We start from the raw sequence: 22,369 nt of genomic DNA on the forward strand, positions 1-22,369 counted from the left end.
AAAGACAGTACCTGAAGGTCTTTTATCTGTACATTGATGTAACACTTTTTAAAAGCATATCAGCAGACACATTTTTGGAAGCATGCATTCTGAAACTTGAACTTCAAATAGGAGTTATGACTCATACCATGGAGTAACGTACAACAGAAGCTGATTCCTCTCTCCAGTATTCAAGGCTGACCGTGGTCTCTGGAAATGAGAATACTGGGAAAAGTGTGAGTTGGACACTGTGCACAACTCTAATTAACACTGTTCTAAAGGGAAGGTATATGAGTATATTGTTTAAACACTAATAGTTAAAAGTTATACTACAATATCTTCAAGGTTTAACACATAAATTGAGACACACACTTAATTAGGCCTAAGAAAGAAGTGGTTTAATGGAAACTCATTGATTTTCTTTTCATAAATTTATTATGAAGAGGAATAATAGGGGCCTTTTATTAGCAAAGAGATTATTATGATGTCTATTTTCAGCCATCATTTTTCTACCAATGGAAAGTAGAACCAAAAACCTACTTAGGGTGATGTGTTGGGGTTGGGATCAAAGACAGTACTAGAACTATCCTACCTCTGAGACTCCAGCATTACATGTGGTGACAATAATACTTCATTTAGTTATATTTCCAGTGAGTACAGTGGAATGGAGAAAAATATTTAAGAATGGAGAAAAATTTTAAGTTAAAAAATCTAAAGGACATATGTATAATGGTAGGAATTATTTAGTCTTCTTAATAAAATAAATCATTTATTTTAGAATTATTTTGTAGTCTGAAAGCACATTTCCTGTAATTTTTAAATGTGGAAGCAGGCAATATTGTAGGTATTGTATTATATTACAAGAGCCAAAGCATGCTGATTCCCAATTTCATCCAGTATGACTAGAAAAGAAATAAAAATGCAGATCCATTTATTCACTTATTAACTGAGTACATTTCCTGAATCCATGTGCACATTGGGTGATAGGAAGCTGAGACCCTGCTGGCTAAAGATGTAAGAGAACAGAGCCTAAAACTGGCACACTAGCTAGAAATTAGGAGGGCAAGTTTCCCCAGAAATGGGAGAACCACAGACAGGATGAACCCTCAAATCTGAATATAAACTCTTTCCCAATACTTGGCTGACCACCAGCTTATGCAAATATAAGGGAGACTCCAGGAAGCCAGCCTGAAACAAAGCAACTGCAGAAGCTGAAAAATTTAGGGTTTTATCAGTTGCTACATATCACAAGAGAGCAGAGTTTGTAGTTTGAGTCCAGGTCAGCTAACTTCTTACCAGAACAATAAGCCAATGATCACCAGGAGAGTAAGGACTCAGAAAGGCTGCAGTGACTATTATCTGCTAGATTTAGGCCCTGTCCTTTGATATATCAAGCCAGTAAGTAATGCAAGGAAAACGGGAATGTGATAATGCCAGGGGCTGGGAGAGGATGGAAAATGTCAGTCAACCAAAACTGACTCTAAAGAGACCTCCATGTTGAATTTAGTAGTCAAAGGCTTCAAAGCGCCTGTTGTAGATATGTTCAACCAAAGGGCACTAAAAGAATTAAAGGAAAAGTTGTCTTAATGAATGAGTAGATAGGGAATCTCAACAGAGAAATTACATTATTAAAAAATGGAAATTCCAGAGCTGAACAAGTACAATAATTGAAATAACAAACTTGCTAAACAGTCTCAATAGCAGATTGGAGATGGCAGAAGCAAGAATAAATGAAATTTACAATGGATTTTAAAAATGGCCCAATCTTAAGAATGGAAAGAAAAAAAACCCCACAAAAAACCACTATCAAGGAGTCCAGCACACAAAATCCAAGCTCTGCCTGTGCATTAGGCTTCAAGTCATGAGGGAATGGCAGTGAATTAGGGCTGCACTATGCCAGGAACACTCATGTACACAACTGGATTTGTCAGCAGTATGAGCGAACTTGCCTTAGGCCATACAGAATTAACTGTACCTAGAGAGAGGTTCTTGGTTAACCTCAGTGTTTTCACATTTTAAATTATTTTCTAAGTTTCAAGTGAAACCAAATATCATTTGAAAGACTTTTAAAGGCAGTCTGCCCACCCCACTCAACTTATCCCAATTCCCACTAATAACTACTTCAAATATAGTTGTCAGAAAGAGCACCCCACTCCATTGGACACCAAATCAGCCTCTGATAGATATTGCATCTGACCCTGGGGGACCCTTCCCCCTTTCCTCTTGCTATGCTCACTACACTTTATTTCCCTCAATGAAAACTCCTTCCCCACCCTCCTAATGTGTGACTTTATATTCTATATATAGAATTTCTTTTTTTCCAAAGTGAATATAGTTTTATATTTTTGTAAAACTACACAAAAATAAAACACACTCAATACAAAAAGAAATGGATAAAACACAAATATGAAAACAAACTCACCATTCATCCAATCACTCAGAACTTTAGATCAGTTTAATAGGTGTCCTCTTCTGACATTTCAGTGTCCAGTCTGCCCTCCTTATCCACAGGGTCTGCATCCACAGATTTATCCAACCATGGAATAGAACATATGTTTTAAAAAACAATAAAAATAACATAATAAAAATAATATAAATAAAAACCAATACAACAACTATAAACATAGCTATGTTGTATTAGGTATTATAAATAATCTAGAGATAATTTAAAGTGCATGGAAGGATATTCATAGGTTATATGCAAATACTACATCAGTTTTGGTGGGGGGGATGGAGTCTCGCTCTGTCGCCCAGGCTGGAGTGCAGTGGTGCCATCTGAGCTCACTACATTCTCTGCCTCCTGGGTTCAAGCAATTCTCCTGCCTCAGCCTCCTGAGTGGCTGGGATTACAGGCACACACCACCAGGACCAGCTAATTCTTGTATTTTTAGTAGAGACGGAGTTTTCCCACGTTGGTTAGGCTGGTCTCAAACTCCTGACCTTGGGTGATCTGCCCACTTTGGCCTCCCAAAGTGGTGGGATTACAGGTGTGACCCACCATGCCTGGCCCAAATACTACATCATTTTGTATCAGGGACTTAAACTGTGGATTTTGGTATCCAAGGAGGGTCCTAGAACGAATCCCCAGATTATGGTCATCTCCTGAGGATGATTGTATATACATAAATTCAGGGTGTTTTACACCAATGGAATCATATTCCCAGTTTCATAATCTGATTTTAATTTTTACTCAGAATGTAAAAATTATTGATATGACGTCTGTCCATCTCAATAAATATAGACAATAATTGGCTTAGTTCAGCAGAGAAACTGGAATCTCACACTAAGGGTGAGGAAGGCGGGAGACAGGAGCGTTTGGGGAGGGGCAACTCGCAGCTTAGAAACCAGGAAAGACTCAGGTGTTTCTAAGCCAGGGGTGCCAGTGGGCTGAACAGAAGAGAATCGTGCAAGCTTTAAGAGGAGCATCCAGGTTCCCAGATCTCTGGTTCCCCTAAGCAGCCCCAGCGGTCTGTGAGGCTGGGTGGGAAGGGGATCTAAGTGTTCCCTCCACGACCTGCTGCTCGACTCCCACCTGCCTTCTACCCTCAGAATTTCTCTGCGGACCTCATTGTGTCTCTGCTCTCCTCTTTCCCACCCGGGGGAAGCCATCTCCACATGGTGGACTTTATCTGTGTGCCTCATCATGTCTCTCTCCCCTCTTTCCCGTGCAGGGAAAGCAGGCTGCACACAGCGGCCTTTCTCTGGGCTCCTCCTCTTGTCTCGCAGGCTCCTCCTCTGTGGCTTGTGCTCTCAGGTTCCTGGTGCATTTATCAAACCAGCGCTCCGGGTCCTGCTCATTCTCCTCCAGCCGCCGGTGTGCAGTTCCCTGCCTCCCAGTGTTCTTAAGTTCAGCAGTTATAATTTTCATCTCCAATGATTCCTTGGTGCAGGATGCTCCTTTTTCATGATTAATTCTCTCATTTTATCAATGCAACAGACTCTTGTGTCTCACTGAAAGTATGAATTCAGGTTTTTAGTTACTTCTTGTTTCTTGCGTACTGTTGTGCATGGAATCATTTTCTCCAGTTCTGCTGTTCTGAAGAATCGTGCTGAGCCTGCTGCCCTGTCTGGCCGGCATCTTCTCCTCATACTTGTAGATGGACAGAGTTTGTTCGGTGTAGTAGGTGCACTGCATTCTGTCATGGGAGACACAGTGTCTTGTTCAATTCTTTCGCTTCCCAGTCACTGTATTTTTTTCTGGTTGGCGGAGCTCAGCGGGAGATACCATGGGTTCAGGAGCTCTGGCCACTCTTCCTTGTGAGAGTTTGATGGGGCTGAACAAGACAGTTAGGGAAGGAGGTAAGCCCTCCCTTCAGGTGCTCAGCAACTGACCTCTGTACTGCCTGCCCCGTGGCCTCCAGTCCCTCAACACACACCTGCACCCCGGGCAAGCTTCCTCGGCCCTACTGTGGGCAGCTGGACCCATGGGCTCCTGCACAACCGGATCCCAGAATCCTCCCCGCAGCCTTCCTCTGCCTTGCAGCCAGTGCAGAAGCTGTTAGTGAAGGGGAACAGTAAAAGGGAGCCATAAATCCTTGTTCACCTCCCTCGCAGGCTCCCTTGCCTGGGACAGATGACGTGGCTCCTGCCTGCTCTGCTCTCTGTCAAAACTTCCCCAACTATTGGGTCTGTGGGCCTGACCTTTCTCTAGTTTCTATCTGTGGCTTGGAATTTGTGTTAATGTATCTTTCAGTTGGAATGGGGAGAGACAGGAATCCATAAATCTGTGACCCAGTGACCTTTAGGAATTGGAAGCCAAGGTCTATTTCTTACGGCTTATTTTGTTAATGTGCATAGCAGTGTCTCTCAATGCTTTGAACCCATGCTGTCTCTTGGGCTCTAGGAGAGGGTCTGCTCCATGCCTCTCTCCTGGCTCCAGCACCGCTGCCAGTCCTTGGCACTCTTTGGCTGGTAGATGCATCACCCCAATCTCTGTCTCTGGCTTCATATGACCTTGTTCTTGTATGTGGCTGTGTCTCTGTTTTCTCTTCTTCGAAGCATACCTGTCATTGAACTAGGGCCTGCTCTGATGCAGCAATATTTCATCTTAACTCATTACATCTGCAAAGACCCTATTTCCAAAAGTCAAAGTCTGAGGTTTCAGGCGGACTTAAAATGTAGGGTGTTGGGGCAGGGACACTAATCCAACAAAATATACTGAAATTAACTATCTTCCAGCAGGTAAATAGTTGATAACCTCTATATCAACTGCATATTAGACTAGATCCTATTTAATTGGACTGGAGTTGGGCTCAGGCATTTTTTCATTTACCTCAAGTAATTCTATATATATATTGTTTATTATCATCAGTATTACATCACTGATTATAATGCAATTGGTAACATTTGTTGGACAGTTACTATGTCTCAGGCACCGGGCTGAGTACTTTATATATATTATACCAATGACTCTTCATTCCAGCTCTTCGTCTTACAGATAGGAACACAAGGGTCAACAATGTTGGAAAATCGCCAGAGGACACAGAGCTGGGAGCAGCCAAGTCAAGACATCCAGGCTGTCTGGCTCCAGAACCGGGATTCATCTTTGCCAGGAGGACCCTGCACATATTTAGAAACTTTCATCTTCTTCTCATCTTTAGACAGTCTCAGTTATTTAGAGAAATCGTAAACATTTTAAGATGTGTAACTGCAAGCCTTCACTACAAAGAAATAAAACAGCCTGGACAGAGAGGGGCTGACGTATCACAAGATACACATCTTGTACAACCTGAGGATGAGTCACCAAGGGCAGAAGTTAATAAATGGCAGGAATTATTATTCAAACAGATTTAATACTTTCATGTCTCCCAGTTTCACAAGTTTAGACAAAAAGCGATGCATTTAGAAGACATCGCTCCATCCTATTTCAAAGCTTAGCTGCCTAACCTACAGTAAAGCCTGGTAGTTATGAACCTTAGAGAACAGCTTCTATGACAAGTGAGGATCTAAGAGCTTGTATCTCATAATGACGCCTCTCTGCATTAAACTAAATCTCCCTATTCTGGACAATCATTGCAGATCCCCTTGTTTTCCTGTCTTGGCCCTGGACCAACACTCCCTTCCCCATCAAAGGTAGGATGGGGAGAAGCGGCTGCCCAGCTTAAAACGCTGTACTTCCCAGCCACGTGCCAGGCACAACCTTGTTGGCACCCACGTTTCTGTCTCTGTGCCTAGGTCTGCTCCTCATCCTGTCTTCAGTGCCCTTCTTTTCCCTTTGATTTCTGTCTAAATCCAGCTCATTGTAGGACCTGCTCTGGTCCCACCTTCTTCAAGTCTCCAGCTGCTCTTGCCACCACGGGCCATTTCTTTGTCTGAGGTTCTCTTACATTTAGTGGATTCCATTCTGTTTAGATCTCAGCCGCTCTACATTTGCTTCACATAAATTGACCTTGGCTCCCAAACTATATAACAAGTTCCTCCCACGGGCAGAAACAAGGTGTTCCTCCCAGCCTTGTCGGCATAATGCCAGGCAAACCAAATTGGGGTGATCTCCAACATACCTGATGATTACTTTTTATACCTGCAGTATAAGAAGTGTTAACTTTTTGATATTAAATGAAAGTGCCCAAATAATGCTATCAGATCATGTTAAAATTTTTTCATGGTGACCTGAATTAATAACGACATCCTTTTTCCTCATGGAAACCCACACTAAATAATTATTTATGATTACTATAATTTTTAGCCATTATTAGGCTCTGTTATGGTACTGTGTGGTTGATTAAAAATGGAAGTTGCCCATGGAGGTCTACATGTCATTGCTTTGGCCAATACAAAATGTAGCCAGGAGCACACCACACCTGACAGTGTCAGTGATGATGATGATGATGATTATTATTATTATTGTTATTTTTAACATGAATGAAGACGTTAATGACTCCTGTTTTCAAGCTAAGAGCTGATTAGGAAAGGTTCCATTGACAACTCATCCCTAGAAAATTAAAACAGAAGCACATAGATATTGTAATTTGACTTCAGAGACTTCCTCCTCCTAGAACAATGCACATCGCAAATGAGTGCTATTTCTCATGGCTCATAACTAAAGTAAAATACTGTGCTATTGTCTAACCTTAGAATCTCTTAAGTGAGAATTTGTCAAAGAGGGCTAACCTAGACCCCAGTGGAAAAATCCAACTGATGGCCACCTGGATCCATTCCCTATGGTCCAAGGAGCAAATGAGGCCCCTCTCCTGAGTTTCTAAGCCTTTCGAATACTTGCATTATTTTCTCCCTTACTTCTTACTTTTGACCTTTGTAAATGGGAGATGTTTTGTTGCTCTTGTTTTAAGGATAATTTAGAAATTACAACTTTAGCATATATCGAACAATTACTTGTCCCAGTATTTCATCATTACAACTCAAATTAACATAATGTCTATTTGGATTTTAACAATGAAAAAAGCTAAGAAAAACCCTCACTTGGAAACCCTTCAAAAGTTTCTCATTTGGCTACAGTTACTCAGGCTTTGTGCAAAACGAAGCAATGTAATCCTTACATTATGAGAACAGTTGTTTGAGTCTTTTATCAGACTGACTTTCTGCTCACGCCAAAAGGCATTTTTTCTTTGTGTAAAATTGACTTTGAAGATTAATAAGTAACAGAATGGGTACACATAGATTTATGAACATTTAAAATTGCTTAATGTTTTTGCATGTGTATGCTTTGAAAAAAAATAGGAGATGCCTCAGTTGTTCCACATAGATTGCCTTAGGAGAAGGACATAAATGTGCACCTTTGATTCAGACTTAAGTAAATTGTTGGTGATTCACAATGATCTCCCACTGACAAGAGGTGGGTTTTAGGTCTCCCTAGGAACTACACCAAGCTTTTAGTACTTTATATCAGAAAGAAGGACTTAGCCTGTGAAGCTCATGGCTTTGGTGCCCGCTAACCTCTCTTTAAACACGAAAGACACATCACAGGCCCAGAGCTGTTGCATCAGCAGGCAGGCAGCACGCTGAGAGCTGATTAGGAAGCGTCAGACCCTAGAGGCAGAGGTCTGTTCCCTGACTCTATGAGCGAGAGTCAACACCAAGCCCTTCAATCCTTGGGCCTGCAATTCCCTGTACAGGAAACACAAGCGTGTGTGGATGTGTGTGCATTTCTTTAGCAACACATACTTTGTTTGTTGTTTTATTTTCTACTTTTGAAAAATGGCAAGATCCCGTCACAAAAACAGAAACCAGGCCACTTTGGGAGGCCGAGGCAGGCAGATCACGAGGTCAGGAGATTGAGACCATCCTGGCTAGCACAGTGAAACCCCATCTCTATTAAAAAATACAAAAAAATTAGCTGGGCATGGTGGTGGGCGCCTGTAGTACCAGCTACTCGGGAGGCTGAGGCAGGAGAATGGCATGAACTTGGGAGGCGGAGCTTGCAGTGAGCCGAGATCACACCACTGCACTCCAGCCTGGGCAACAGAGCAAGACTCCATCTCAAAAAAACAAGAAAACAACAACAACAAAAAAAACCAAAACAACAGAAACTAGGCTAGGTATTTTAACCAGAGAGGAATTTAATAAAAGGGTTAGGATTTGAGCTGTTTTGGAAGAGCTGAAGAAGAAGGAGAGGACAGAGGTCGGGAAGGACAGTTCCTGCAGTGTCTTGGTGGTCAGTCCCTGCCCTGCTGGGTGGCCATTACAAAGCTGGCACCTGTGGGACAATATCTCTTTGCCCCCATGTGACCAGGCACGTGGGGCCCTGGCTGACTCCCACAGCCACCACTGTCAGTATTGGAGCTGGAGCTGCTGCCACAACCAGAAGCAGAATGTCCACTACCTCCCTCCTACCTTCTGATCTCGCGCTAGCTCCCTACTGGTGCAGCCTACACAGAACTCTGCCAGTAAAGGAATCTGAGAAATGTAGTCCCCTGAGGTACAGAAGACAACACAGAAGGGCAGGCAGTATCTGGCCCAGATGCCCATCATGAGCTTTAGAAAATGTTGTGTTATCGCTGCACTTTAATCATTGAAGTATTTATTTTAAATTAGTTCTTATTTACATATCGAATATGAGACAAATACTATTTGACTATTTATTTTATGGGACAGTCAAGAAGATAATCAGTATTATATTAAAGAATATTTTATGGTTTTAAAGAATATTTTGGGGGCATTTTAATTCACATAGTTCAAAAGCAGCTGAATACATGTATTAAAAGGCAAGCTCTTGATAGGCCTTGTATGTCATCTACAAAAAGCACCCCTGGTTCCCTAAGCTAGCTAACTCAGCTGTTTGAAGTACAGATGGAAGAAGTAAATTCTACTGTTTGGGTTTTTATATTTGACACTGGTTGATACTTTTCCAAAGTAAATATTGCATTTCTGCTGGTAGTTTGATTTCACTGTTTGCTTTCTGAAATTTTATGTACTTTTATTTTAGGTACATTCTTTGCCTGCTTAATTCCAATGAGAAATTATTTCAGATAGATAATCATCACCTTGTTTACTTAAAATAAAATTTTTGTACCTTGAAAAACCAAAATTGGTAATAAAAATCCTTTAAAATGACGATGATTACAACTATTACGCATATCTGTAAATCTCTTTACTTCTTACATCTCGACCGATCATCTCAGCAACTCTGTGAGAGGCCGACTACTACTGCCTCCAAATTTCTTCCAGCTATGTTAGGTGACAGGTCATTAGCTGTAAAATCAAGGCAAGAAGTTGGACTTTATAAGTAAATATGATACTTTCCTTATGAGTATGTATTTATGAGACTCCTCACAATTCATATTCCAACCACATTAATTTTCTCTTCATGCTAGGGTCTAATGCTGTGGTTAGACTGCAGCATGAAACTGGGGTAAGCATACCACTTGGAGATTTGAAAAGATGATCCCAGGAATTGTGGGCCTGGATAATTTTAAGGGAGCCAGTTTTCAGATCCTCAACTTACATTTGTCCTCTTTCCCATAACAAATTTGTCTAAGAACATGTCCCTCTTAAGGACGCGGGTTCCTATCCAAAATTGTACTTTTCCCACTTGGCAAAGTTAATCATGCCTCTCTCTCATCTCACTCTGAGGCACTGACTTGAAGTTTTAAAATCTGCAGGGCATCAAACAATGGGACAATTTGACATATTGTTCCAGTATTAGAAAAGTACCTTTCTTAATGTAAGACTAATTATAAGTAAATATAAATGACTAATGACTTAATCAAACAACTTTTTGTAAGTCTGATGGTTTCCATTTTTTTTTCCTTAGAGCAGAACTGTGGGAGAACTTACATGACATGCTGGCTAATAAAAAAATAATAATAATTTGGTGATAGATCACTGTGAATCTTGGCATATAGCTGAGAAGGAGGTTAAAGAATTGAGTAACATTTCTGTAACAGAACTCCCTCCATTCCCACTGATTTATTTATACGGAAAAGTCTTCTTGGCCCATAAATTTATAAAAATGAAAACCAGAAATAGAATTAATTTTGAGCCCTAACTCATTCTAGTAATAAATAATATATCCACTAATTTCATGACCTAACTAGAAAAACGTAGACTCCCTTAACATTTTTCTGGCCATGGAGATGTACATTTCTGACAAAATTTTACTTCTGCATAATAATTATTTCTTAAAATTTATTACATCTTATATTTTTTATCAATTATGGTCTAAAAGTAGTTGTAATTATAACCCAATCAGAAAAAAATCCAATATTTAAAGCCTTATTGACACAGGAAAATTTTAAAAATTAAATGTCAATTTATATATGTAACTTATTGTACATAGAAGTATGGTGACAAAACCTATAAAACATTTTCTACACAAAATATATTACATTAGAATAAAAGTCTGTGGAAACGAAAATAAGAGTTCAAAGAGAAAAAAATTGATGTCAAATTTCAGACTGTTAAAGAACAGTCTGTTTATAGCAATCGGACACCTGCTATCAGGTGTCCGATTGCTATAATATTCATACTCTATTGCAGCCGTGCCTTCCTTTTTGGCACCAGGGACCAGTGTTGTGGAAGAATTATTCCATGGATGGAGGGAGTAGGGGTGTTGGGGGAGATGGTTTCAGGATGAAACAATTCTACCTCAGATCGTCAGGCATTAGATTCTCATAAGAAGTGCGCAACCCAGATTCCATGAGCAGCTCACAATAGGGTTCATGCTCCTTTGAGAATCTAAGGCTGCTGCTGAGCTGACAGGAGGCAGAGCTCAGGCAGTAATGCTCATGGCCCACTGCTGCTCACCTCCTTCTGTGCGGCCCGGTTCCTAACAGGCCACAAACTGGTACTGCTCTGTGACTCAGTGGTTGGGAACCCCTGTTCTATTCAATACACTAAAAAAGAATGATGTTGGCCAGGCACGGTGGCTCACTCCTATAATCCCAGCACTTTAGGAGGTTGAGGTGGGCAGATTACGAGGTCAAGATATTGAGACCATTCTGGCCAACATGGTAAAACTCCATCTCTACCAAAACTACAAAAATTAGATGGGCGTGGTGGCACATGCCTGTAGTCCCAGCTACTCAGGAGGCTGAGGCAGGAGAATCTCTTGAACCCGAGAAGCAGAGGTTACAGTAAGCAGAGATTACTCCACTACACTCCAGCCTGGTGACAGAGTGAGACTCCATCTCAAAAAAAAAAAAAAATGAAAAAAAGAAAAAGAACGATGTTATAACAACATTATTTTTAAATATCAGTATTTATAGTATACTGAAAATTACATCCTTTACAGTTATTTAAACTGACAAAGAATATTTATATGTTACTGTAAACATATGCATGTGATACATTTTCAAAATTTATTTAAGGAGTATATGAGCAAAAACGTTGACAGATCACTGATCTGTACAAAAGATAAGGTGTTTTGAAGATCAGCATTCTGGCATGTCTCCATGTGTGTTTTCTTTGTTTTCTCAGTTTGACCTTGTCTGTGTCAATGCATGGATGCTGGACCTTACCCAAGCCATCCTGAACCTTGGCTTCCTGACTGGAGCATTCACTTTAGGCTATGCAGCGGACAGGTAGACACCGATGTAACTGCCATTTTATGTCACTATAACACCATGCATTAATATGGGGAGAAAAATGTTTTCTGTTAACTATTAAAACAGTCTTTTTGCTAAATTCGCAAACAATTCTTGATTTCATCATTCATGACATTCACACTTGTTTGGTTTGACTAAATCTTTTCTTCTCAAACTTCATTTCCTTATTCCTTGAACTGCACAAAGGTCTGAGGCTATTCCCAGTAGGTCTGAGAGCATCGGAATGAAAACACAGACCTCCAAAGCAGGAACATCATAATTGGGTTGATGCACTGTTGTGCTGGATACTATAGAATCAATCAATTCGATGTGCTTCAGTAACAACTTACTGGTTGTGGTTTTATTAATTTAGTCATAAGATCGGCCTATTCCAAATTTGTTTCACCTAATTTTTTTAAAGATATCCTTATATTTTTCCTATAAATGTGAAACTCTGTGAAAAAAACATTTTTCCAAAATCTATTAAAGGAGTTTTTTTTCTATTATGTTGTATTCATAAATGCAACTGCCCAATGGCAGGCATGGTGAGTGTATATATTCAAGACAGTCATGCTTTGTATTTAAATTTTCTTCTTCCTTAACATTATTGATGCTAGTTATTGTATTCATGTTTAACTCTATTTTTATCCCAATTCTAACTATGAAAATACTTGCGGTAATTTAATATTCCTCTCTATCCCCCTTAGCAGGAGTAATAGGAGTATAGACTGGGAATCGCTGACTCATAGCCGTATCTGGCCTAATATTGTTCTGGTTAATCTATCTCTGACTCATGGCCATATCTGGCCTAATATTATACTGGTTAATCCAGCCCAGCCCATGGTGGGTTCTTGTGACTGTACCATTCAGTGCGTGATACTAAGTGTACCTTTTAGAGAACTGCAAACAGCAATTAATTAGCTAATAGAGCAACAAAAGGTCCCACATCCTGTAGCCAATTGAAGATCTGAGTTTAATCAGAGCAGTGCTTCAAAATGGGTAGAGCCTTGAGTTTCATTTTCTGTCACTCTTTCTTTCTCTTTCATGTTTCTCTCTCGCCCTTTCCACAGCTGTTCTTTGCATGTGAGTTTCTGCTGGATCCTTTCGTGTGTGATGCCCTTTCCCTCTTTCTTCTTTTTATTGATGTCCTTTTCTCCTGTTCTACTTCTAGCTCTTTCAAGTTTCATCTTTCCTTTCCTAATTTTCCCTGCATGCCACTGTTTTTTTGCTGGCTACAATTTGGAACTGTGCAGTTTAAATATTTATTTATTTTGTTTTGTTTTTACTCTTTCTAATTTAGATAGTAGGTTTTGCTTCATCTGTGTTTTTTTTAATCTTACTCAGTCAGCAAACATATCTCCAAACTAAATTAACTTTACTAAAGTGGGGAATTTCCCCTACCTGTATTTTCATAAGTGATTGAGCATCTGTCCTCATACAGGACATGCTGCATTGGAGGGGAGGGGCCAGACCTGGGAGAAGGAGGAGTCATGAATAACCCTGCCTCCTGCATTTGGCTTCTTGTCTTCCACCATATCCATTATTTATACATGTGAAGGAAGAACAAGAGATAACTTAATAGGCCATTTGTCAATGAGAGTACAATATAGGAAGGGTGGAAAGTGAATTTGAAAATCTAGATTGGGGCTTCTGGATTCCGGTTCAGCATATAAGGAGCTTAGAATTTGCCACTCAGCCTTGACAACAAGTAAAATGCTGAACAAACTGAAAAATCAATAATTCTTCTTAGATCCATAAGAGAAGTGAAAGCACAGGGCAAACTGCTGCCTTCAGCACCACCCTGTCCCCCGCCGGCCCCACTAAATAGAAAGACAGGAGAATACAGAGAATCGTAACACAGGCACAGAAACCTCCTTGAGAGAGCCAGGGTAGATAAACATGAGCTGTAATTGATGAATTCCAAGAGGATCAGTGTGGATGGCCTGGAGGATTAAAAACTCTAGAGGGACTCACTCAAAGGAGGGCCCAAGCTTTTGTGATTGTTTGTTTGTTTGTTTGTTTGTTTTGCCACCTGAAGCTCTACAAGGTTATAAAGGAGAATATTAAGGAAAATTCCTCATGCTCTGGCAGCCAGAGGGGAAAAGGAACAATTTTGAAATATGCCAGAACATTGTTCTTAACAACGTCTGCCCTCAGGAGAAGATGTTTAACCAGAGCCTAATCTTCTGGGGTTTTCTGAGAGCCTCACTGATCTGGGGGAAGGGCAATACCAACTCCAGCCCCTTCTAGCCTTCCAGGTAGAGAAAGAGAAACACCAAATTCTAGCCTCCTCTAACTTTTAATTTGGAAGAAGGGAAATACTCAGCTCCAGCCCCCTCTAGCCTTTCTCCCCTAGTTAAGAGGAGAGGGATAGAGAAGCACTTGTGAAGTTCACTGGTTAGAGGCATAGGTTCACTAAAAGACTGAGAGCTACTCATAGAACCACAGAATGCCTTCCCTCCCCCAACACCTCACCACATTACTAAAGGTCTATTTACAGCAGTTTCATTTACCCAGTACACCATGTCCACCTATCAAGAAAAAATTACAAGGCATACTAAAAGCCAAAACACACACACACACACACACACACACACACACACACACCCAGTTGAAGAGACAGAGCAAGCATCAGAACTAAATTCAGATATGGCAGGGATGTTGGAATGATCAGGCTAGGAATGTAAAACAACTATGCCAAGAAGTCTGATGCATAAAGTAGCATGCAAGAACAGATGGGCTATGTAAGAAGAGAGATGGAAATTCTAAAAAAAGAAACCAAATGAAATGCTAGAGATCAAAAACACTGTAACAGAAATGAAAAATGTTGTTACTGGGCTTATTAGGAGATTGGGCATAGCTGAGGAAAGAATCTCTGGCCTTGAGGATATCCCAATAGAAACCTCCAAAACTGAAAAACACACACACACACACACACACACACACACACACACACAAAATAACAACAACCTGAAAAAGCAGAACAGAATGTTCAATAACTGTGGGACAATTACAAAAGATATAATATTTGTGTAATAGGAATACCAAAAGGAGAAGAGAGAGAGAAAAATAGAAAAAATATTTTAAACAATAATGACTGAGAATTTTTCAAAATTAATGTCAGACACCACAGATCCAGGAAACTCAAAGAAAATCAAGCAAGATAAACATAAAAAAGTATACTTAGTTATATCATAGTCAAACTAAAGATAAAGGAAAAATTCTGAAAGAAGAGGGGCGGAATCTCTTACTATAGAAAAAGGGCAATGATAAAAATTATATCCTACTTCTTTTCAGAAACCATGTAAGCAAGAAGAAAGTGGAATACTTAAAGTGTTGAGAAAAAATTCCAATCTAGAATTCTATACTCTGAAAAGTTATCATTTAAAAGTGAAGGAGAAATAAAGACTTTGTTAGACAAAAATTGAGGGAATTTGATGCCTTGTAATAAATATTAAAAGAAATTATTTAGAGAGAATGAAAATGATCTAGGTTAGAAATCCAGATCTACATAAAGGAAAGGCGTTGGAGAGGAATAAGTGAATACACTGTTATCTGTTAGGTCAATTAAGAATAAGAAAAATATGTTTCTTATTTAGTAGCAACGACTAAAAAACGATTTTTTTTTAAAAAAAACATGACTGATATGCTAAAAATGAAGAAAATGTGGAATCCTATAAACTGCTGTTCAATTAAACTACAAAAGCCAGAAAAAAGTGTGGAATACAAACATAAGAATAAAAAATAAAGGAAACAAATAGAAAATGGTAACGAATATGGTGGACATTAATCTAACCATGTCAATACTCACCTTAAATGTAAGATGGTCCAAATGCACCAACTAAAAGACAGAGATTTTCACAGTGGATCAACAAACAAGACCCAACTATATACATTGGCTACAAGAAATACACTTTAAATATAAAGACACATATACATTAATAGTAAATGGATGGAGAAAACTATACCGTGATAGCAGTAATCAAACTAAAGCAGAAGTGGCCATATTATTATCAGCAGAGCAGACTTCAGAGGAAGGAAAGTTATCAGGGATAAAAAGGGGCATTATATAATGATAAAGGGGTCAATTCTCCAAGAAGCCAATAATCCTTAATATCTATGTGCCTAGTAGCAGAGCATAAAATTATAAGAGGCAAAAACTGTAATAAAACTGGAATGAGAAATAGATTAATCCACTATTTCACTGGAGACTTCTACATCCCTTTGTCAGAAATGGTCAGATTCAACAGGTAGAAAGCCTATAAAGATATAATTGAACTCAACAGCATCGTCAATCAACAGAATATAATTTTCATCTTTAGACAATCTTATCTAACAACAGGACAATTAACAGTTTTTCAAGTTCTCATGAAATATTCACATGCAATATTCAAGATAAATCACATTCTGGGCCATAAAACATATATTAGCAAATGTGAAGAAATAAAAATTATACAATGTCTGCTCTCAGACCATAGTGGAATTAAACTAGAAATTCATAACAAAAGGATAGACGGAAAATTCCCAAATACTTGGGGATGAAACAACACATTTCTAGTAACACATAGGTCAAAGAAGAAATCTCAAGAGTAATTAAAAAGTATATTAAACAAAATGAAAATGAAAACACTCAAGACTTTTGGAATGCAACAAAAACAATGTTTAAAGGGAAATTTATAGCATTGACTACATATATGAGAAAAGAGGAAATATATAAAATCAATAATCTAAGCTTTCACCTTAGGAAACTGGAGAAGTAGAGCAAATTAAACCCAAGGCAAGTAGAAGAAAAAAAAAACAAATTAGAGCAGAAATCAATAAAATTAAAAACAGGAAATCAATGGAGAAAATAAAACCCAAAGCTGGTTATTTGAAAAGATAAAAAAAATCAATAAGCCTCCAGTCAGACTAAGAAAAAAGAAAGAAGAGAGAGAGAGAGGTGGAAGACATAAATTACTAATATTAGAAATAAAAGAGGGGACATTTTGACCAATCCCATGGACATTAACAGGATAATAAAGAAATACTATGAACACTCTGTGTTCACAAATTTGATAACCTACATGAAATGGACCAATTCCTTGAAAGATTACAATCTACCAAAACTCACCCAAGATTATATAGACACTCTGAATAGGGCTATATCTATTAAATAAATTGAATCAGTTGTTAATTACTTTTCAAAACAGGAAGCACCTGGCCCAGATGGGTTCACAGGTGAATTTGCCAAACGTTTAAGGAAGAAACTCTACCAATTCCCTAAAAACTCTTCACAAAGATAGAAGTAGGAGGATTGTTTACTAACTTATTCTGAGACCAGCATTACATTAATACCTAAACTGGACAAAGACATTACAACAAAAGAAAACTACAGACTAATATATCTCATGAACGTAAGTGCAAAAATCCTCAACAAAACTTTGCAAGTAGAATCCAATAGTGTATAAAAAAGTTATACACCACAACCAGATACCGTAGCATACCAAGTGTGTAGTATCCCAAGTACATAAAGCTGGTTCAGCATTCTAAAGTCAATTAATGTAATCCATCACATCAACAAACTAAGGAATAAAAAATGACATGATCATATCTTTAGATGCAGAAAAGTGTTTGTCAAAATCCAACATCTATATATGACAAAAGCTCTCAGTAAAGTAGAAATATAGGGGAACTTCCTCAACTTGTTAAGGAATGTCTGTGAAAAAACCTACAGTTAACATTGTACTTAATGATGATAAACTGTATAGAAGCTTTCTCACTAAGATCAGAAACACGGCAAATACGTCATCTCTAATAACTTCTTTTCGATGCCATGCTGGAAGCCCTCACTAATACAATAAATAAGACAAGTAAAGAAAAAAACAGGTATACTGATTGGGAAGGAAGAAATAAAAACTGTCTTTGTTCACAGATGGCATGATTGTCTATGTAGAAAATCAAAAGAATTAACAACAACAACAACAAAAACCTCCTGAAACTAATAAGTGAGTATAGTTAAGTTGCAGGGTACAAGGCTAATACACAAAAGTCAACTGCTTTCCTATGTACCAACAATGAACACGTAGGATTTGAATTTAAACACACAATGCCATTTACATTAGCACCCACAAGAATACACAACACTTAGATATAAATCTCAGCAACATATGTACAAGATTTATGTGAGGAAAAGTGCAAAACTCTAATGAAAGAAATCAGAGATGATCTAAATAAATGGAGAGATATTCAACATTCATGGATAGGAAGACTCAATATCGTCAGGATGTCCGTTCTTCCCAACTTGATGTATATATTCAATACAATACTAATCAAAATCCTACAGAGTTATTTTGTGGATATTGACAAACTAATTCTAAAGTTTATATGTAGAAACAAAAGACCCAGAATAGCCAACACAGTATTGAAGGAGAAGAACAAAGCCAGAGGACTTGACACTGCCTGACGTCAAGACTTACTGTAAAGCAACAGTAATCACGACAGTGTCGTATTTGTGAAAGAATAGACCTCTACCAATAGTTCAATGGAATAAAATAGAAGGCCTAGAAATAGACCCACATAGATAATAAATATAGTCAACTGACCTTTGACAAAGCAGAAAACAAATGGTACTGGAACAACTGGACAACCACACGCCAAAAAAAAAAAAAAAAAAAAAAAAAAAAAAAGAGAATCTAGACACAGACCTTACACCCTTTAAAAAAATGGATCACAGACCTAAATGTAAAATACAAAACTATAAAACTCCTAGAGGACAGGATAGGAAAAAATCTAGATGACCTTTTAGATACAACACCAAAAGCATAATCCATGAAAAAAGAATTGATAAGCTGGGCTTCATTAAAATTAAAATTTTCTGTGCTGTGAAAGACGTTATCAAGAGAACAAATGAAATGACAAGCCACAGACTGGGAGAAAATATTAATAAAAGACAAATATTTGAAAAGAACTGTTAGCCACAATATATAGAGAACTCTTAAAACACAACAATAAGTAAACAAACAACCCAACTAAAAAATGGGCCAAAGACCTTAACAGATACCTCACCAAAGAGAGTATACAGATGATGATAATAAGCATATGAAATGATGCTCTATGTCATATATCATCTGGGAAATGCCCATTAAAACAGCAATGAGATACCACTACATACCTATGAGAATGGCCAAAATCCAGAACACTGCCAACACCAAATGCTGACTAGGATGTGGAACAACAGGAATTCTCATTCATTGCTGGTGAGAATGCAAAATGAAACAGTGACTTTAGATGACAAAATTCTTACACATGTTTGTAATTCTTACAAAATTAAACAAACTTTTACTATATGATCCAGCAGGTCTCCTCCTTGGTATTCCAATTCCAACCCAAAAAAGTTGAAAACTCATGTTCACACAAAACCTACACATACATGTTTATAGCAGCTTTCTTCATGATTGCCTAAACTTGGAAGCAACCAAGATGCCCTTCCGTAGGCGAATGGACAAACTGTGATACATCCAGACTATGGAATATTATTCCATACTGAAAAGAAATGAACTATCAAGTCATGAAAATACATAGAGGAAACGTAAGTACATATTACTAAATGAAAACGCTGATCTGGAAAGGCTACATACTATAAGATTTTAACTATATGACATTTTGGAAAAAGCAAAACTATGGAGAGAGTAAAAAAAAAAAAGAAAGATCAGTGGTTGCTAGGGAGTGGGGAGAGGGAGGGATGAATAGGCAGAGCACAGAGGATATTTAGAGCAGAGAAACTATCCTGTTAGATACTTTAATGGTGGATACGTGTCATTATACACATGTCAAAATACATAGAATATGCAACATCAAGAGTGAACCCAAAGGTAAACTGTGGACATTAGGTGATTATGTGTCCCTGTAGGTTCGTCAGTTGCAGCAGGTGTACCACTCCCATGGGCAATGTTAACGAGGAGAATGCTGTGCATGTGTAGGGGCAGGGGACACAGAGTCCACTAAAAAAATCTAGATAAACTAAGGCTATTTCCAACTCTACTCTGCTGACTCAAGCAAGATGCTATATGTACCTATTTTATGGAAATTTTTATGAATTTGTCATAGATGTCATAGAATCAAACCTCTTAATGGATATTGTTAGCAAACATTTACCAGACAATAATTTGACACCTCTATGCTGAACCAATTAACACCAGACTCTCAGAATGCTGTGCATGATACCTTGTTCCTTTTCCTAAACTATTTAATAACACTTATGCCAATGGTGAAAATAAAATACAGAATTTAGGAACCACTGACATTGCCTGTGAACTTTGTAGTTTATAAAATGCTTTCACATTCACATCTTATTTGATCCCCTCTACAACCTACCTCTAGGAAAAAGTGGAAAAAACAAAAACAAGCAAGCAAAACCTTTGTTTTGAAGACCTTAGGAATTAGTCCAAGGTCTTATGACTGGTAGATGGTTGAGGTGAGATTCACAAGGCCTTCTGGCCATAACACACCATTGCTCCTTCTTTCTGCCTCTCTGTCCTTATGACTTGACACATAAGAAATGTTAGAAAGTGTCAAATCCTTACCACTGGGGAGACTCTACGTGAAACAATAGTTTTAAGGAGGGTCATCTTTTCAGAAACTGCAATCACAAAGGATGCATTCTGTGCTTTAAATTTTGTGATTCCAGCCTGGGCAACATAGTGAGACCCTGTCTCTGCAAAACATTTTTAAAATAATATAATAATATAATATGATGTCATATTTTATGTTATATTTTCCCATTGTGTTGAAGAAAATGTTTAAGGCGAGCTCTTTTCCTGTCTTTCTCAAAAAGGTATGGCAGGATTGTCATTTACTTGCTCTCTTGCCTTGGTGTTGGCGTCACTGGGGTTGTGGTGGCCTTTGCACCAAACTTCCCTGTGTTTGTGATCTTCCGCTTCCTGCAAGGTGTGTTTGGAAAGGGGACATGGATGACTTGCTACGTGATTGGTAAGACATTCTTACACCATCTTCTCTATTTGGAAACTAGGGCCAGATGGCCAACAAGTGCTAGTTAATCAACCTTCCTCTTCCTCATGTGTCCTTTAACAAAGGAGGTTTCACTGCAGCTACAGTAATTATTTCTGCAGATAGGAGAGCTCAGAGGTAGGATTCTGAGTGCTTTAGAAACTAAAATACCATCTTACTTTGGGAGCCAAACATAGAATATTATAAAACACTGGGGCAAACTACTTTTAAGTACTTCTATACTGATATAATATGGTTTCTAGCTTTGCTTTATAAGAGATTAATTTTTATAAAATCTCAGTAGCTTCTTGAGGCGTTTTTAAAGCATTTTGTCTGCACTGTGTTCTGTGGTACAGTTTGAGATTACTTTCCTGTGTTCCCAATTCTCCTCTTTCTGTACAAGTGGGGAACTTTTTACTATGGGAGAACTATGTTCTAAAAATGAGAAGTTCATTTGTGACCCTTGGATATCTTCTACAGCCAGAAAGTTTGACCTTCTGGGGATGGAAGAAGGAAAAAGTTCACTTTACTTTTCTCTCATATCCCTTGGGAAAGCCCTGGCTACTCCTTTTGTTCCATTTCTAGCTCGGGACCAGCCACCTAGAGTAGTGGTGTATTTCTGACCAGGAAAATGTGAATTCTCAGATTATTGCTGCAGATCTTTGCACACCCACTCTCTTCTGTCACTGCTATGCAATCTCCAAGCAGCGCACATTTTGGAGACCTTTGAAGATCTTTCTGTGAGTGGGAGAAAGAGAGAAGATTATTAGAGGGATTGGTTGTCACTGTCTGGAACAGAAAGAGTAACGTTGGAATGCAAGGCATTTTTAAGGAGACTCAGTCTAGATGAATCTGCAAAGTTGTGATCTGAGGGCAACAATAAAGTAGCTTATCCCAGGATAATCAGAATAAAAGAAACCAATTAGTGGGAAGGGGCAGGAAAGGAAAAGATTTCAGCAATAAAATTTCCCATGTGATTTTTAGGCAATATTGTCAACGAAAAGTACAACGCTGTGGAAAGAATTATCATTTAATAGAAGTTGTCTTGTGATAACAAAAAGTCTTTGTAGAGTCTAATATTTATAATGAATCTTCTAAGGAGACTAGAAGGTGCATATCTCTAGAGATACAGTGATACAATGTAGCCATCTTAACATATTTATGTTTTGATAATTACAATTACCTTTTAAAATAATCATCACTGAAGCTTTCCTAAAACCGACACATGTATTCTTCATATTTCCCTATTGTACCCAGAAGATTGCAGGGCTGGGTGCATAAGAGGAACATGGCAAGTGCCTGTGATAAGTGGCAGAGGCAAGAGTGGGAGAAAAGCATTTAGTATCAAGAAGGACACCTCCATCCTTTCTACAAGTGTGGAAGCCTCGGTATCTGAGTGCTAGCGTGTTCTAGCAATGCTGATG

General features: G+C 38.5%; 1 protein-coding gene across 1 annotated transcript in view; it reads left to right on the forward strand.

Moving 5' to 3' along the window:
• Positions 1-22,369, forward strand: part of SLC22A3 (solute carrier family 22 member 3) — a 101,043-nt gene that overhangs the window by 33,929 nt on the left and 44,745 nt on the right. The window contains exons 2-3 of the mRNA XM_050789222.1: positions 11,854-11,957; positions 20,773-20,927. Coding sequence (XP_050645179.1) covers positions 11,854-11,957; positions 20,773-20,927 — 259 coding nt within the window. The remainder of the gene's footprint in view (positions 1-11,853; positions 11,958-20,772; positions 20,928-22,369) is intronic.

This window comes from Macaca thibetana, chromosome 4, assembly GCF_024542745.1.
Source record: "Macaca thibetana thibetana isolate TM-01 chromosome 4, ASM2454274v1, whole genome shotgun sequence".
Taxonomy (NCBI): Eukaryota; Metazoa; Chordata; class Mammalia; order Primates; family Cercopithecidae; genus Macaca; species Macaca thibetana.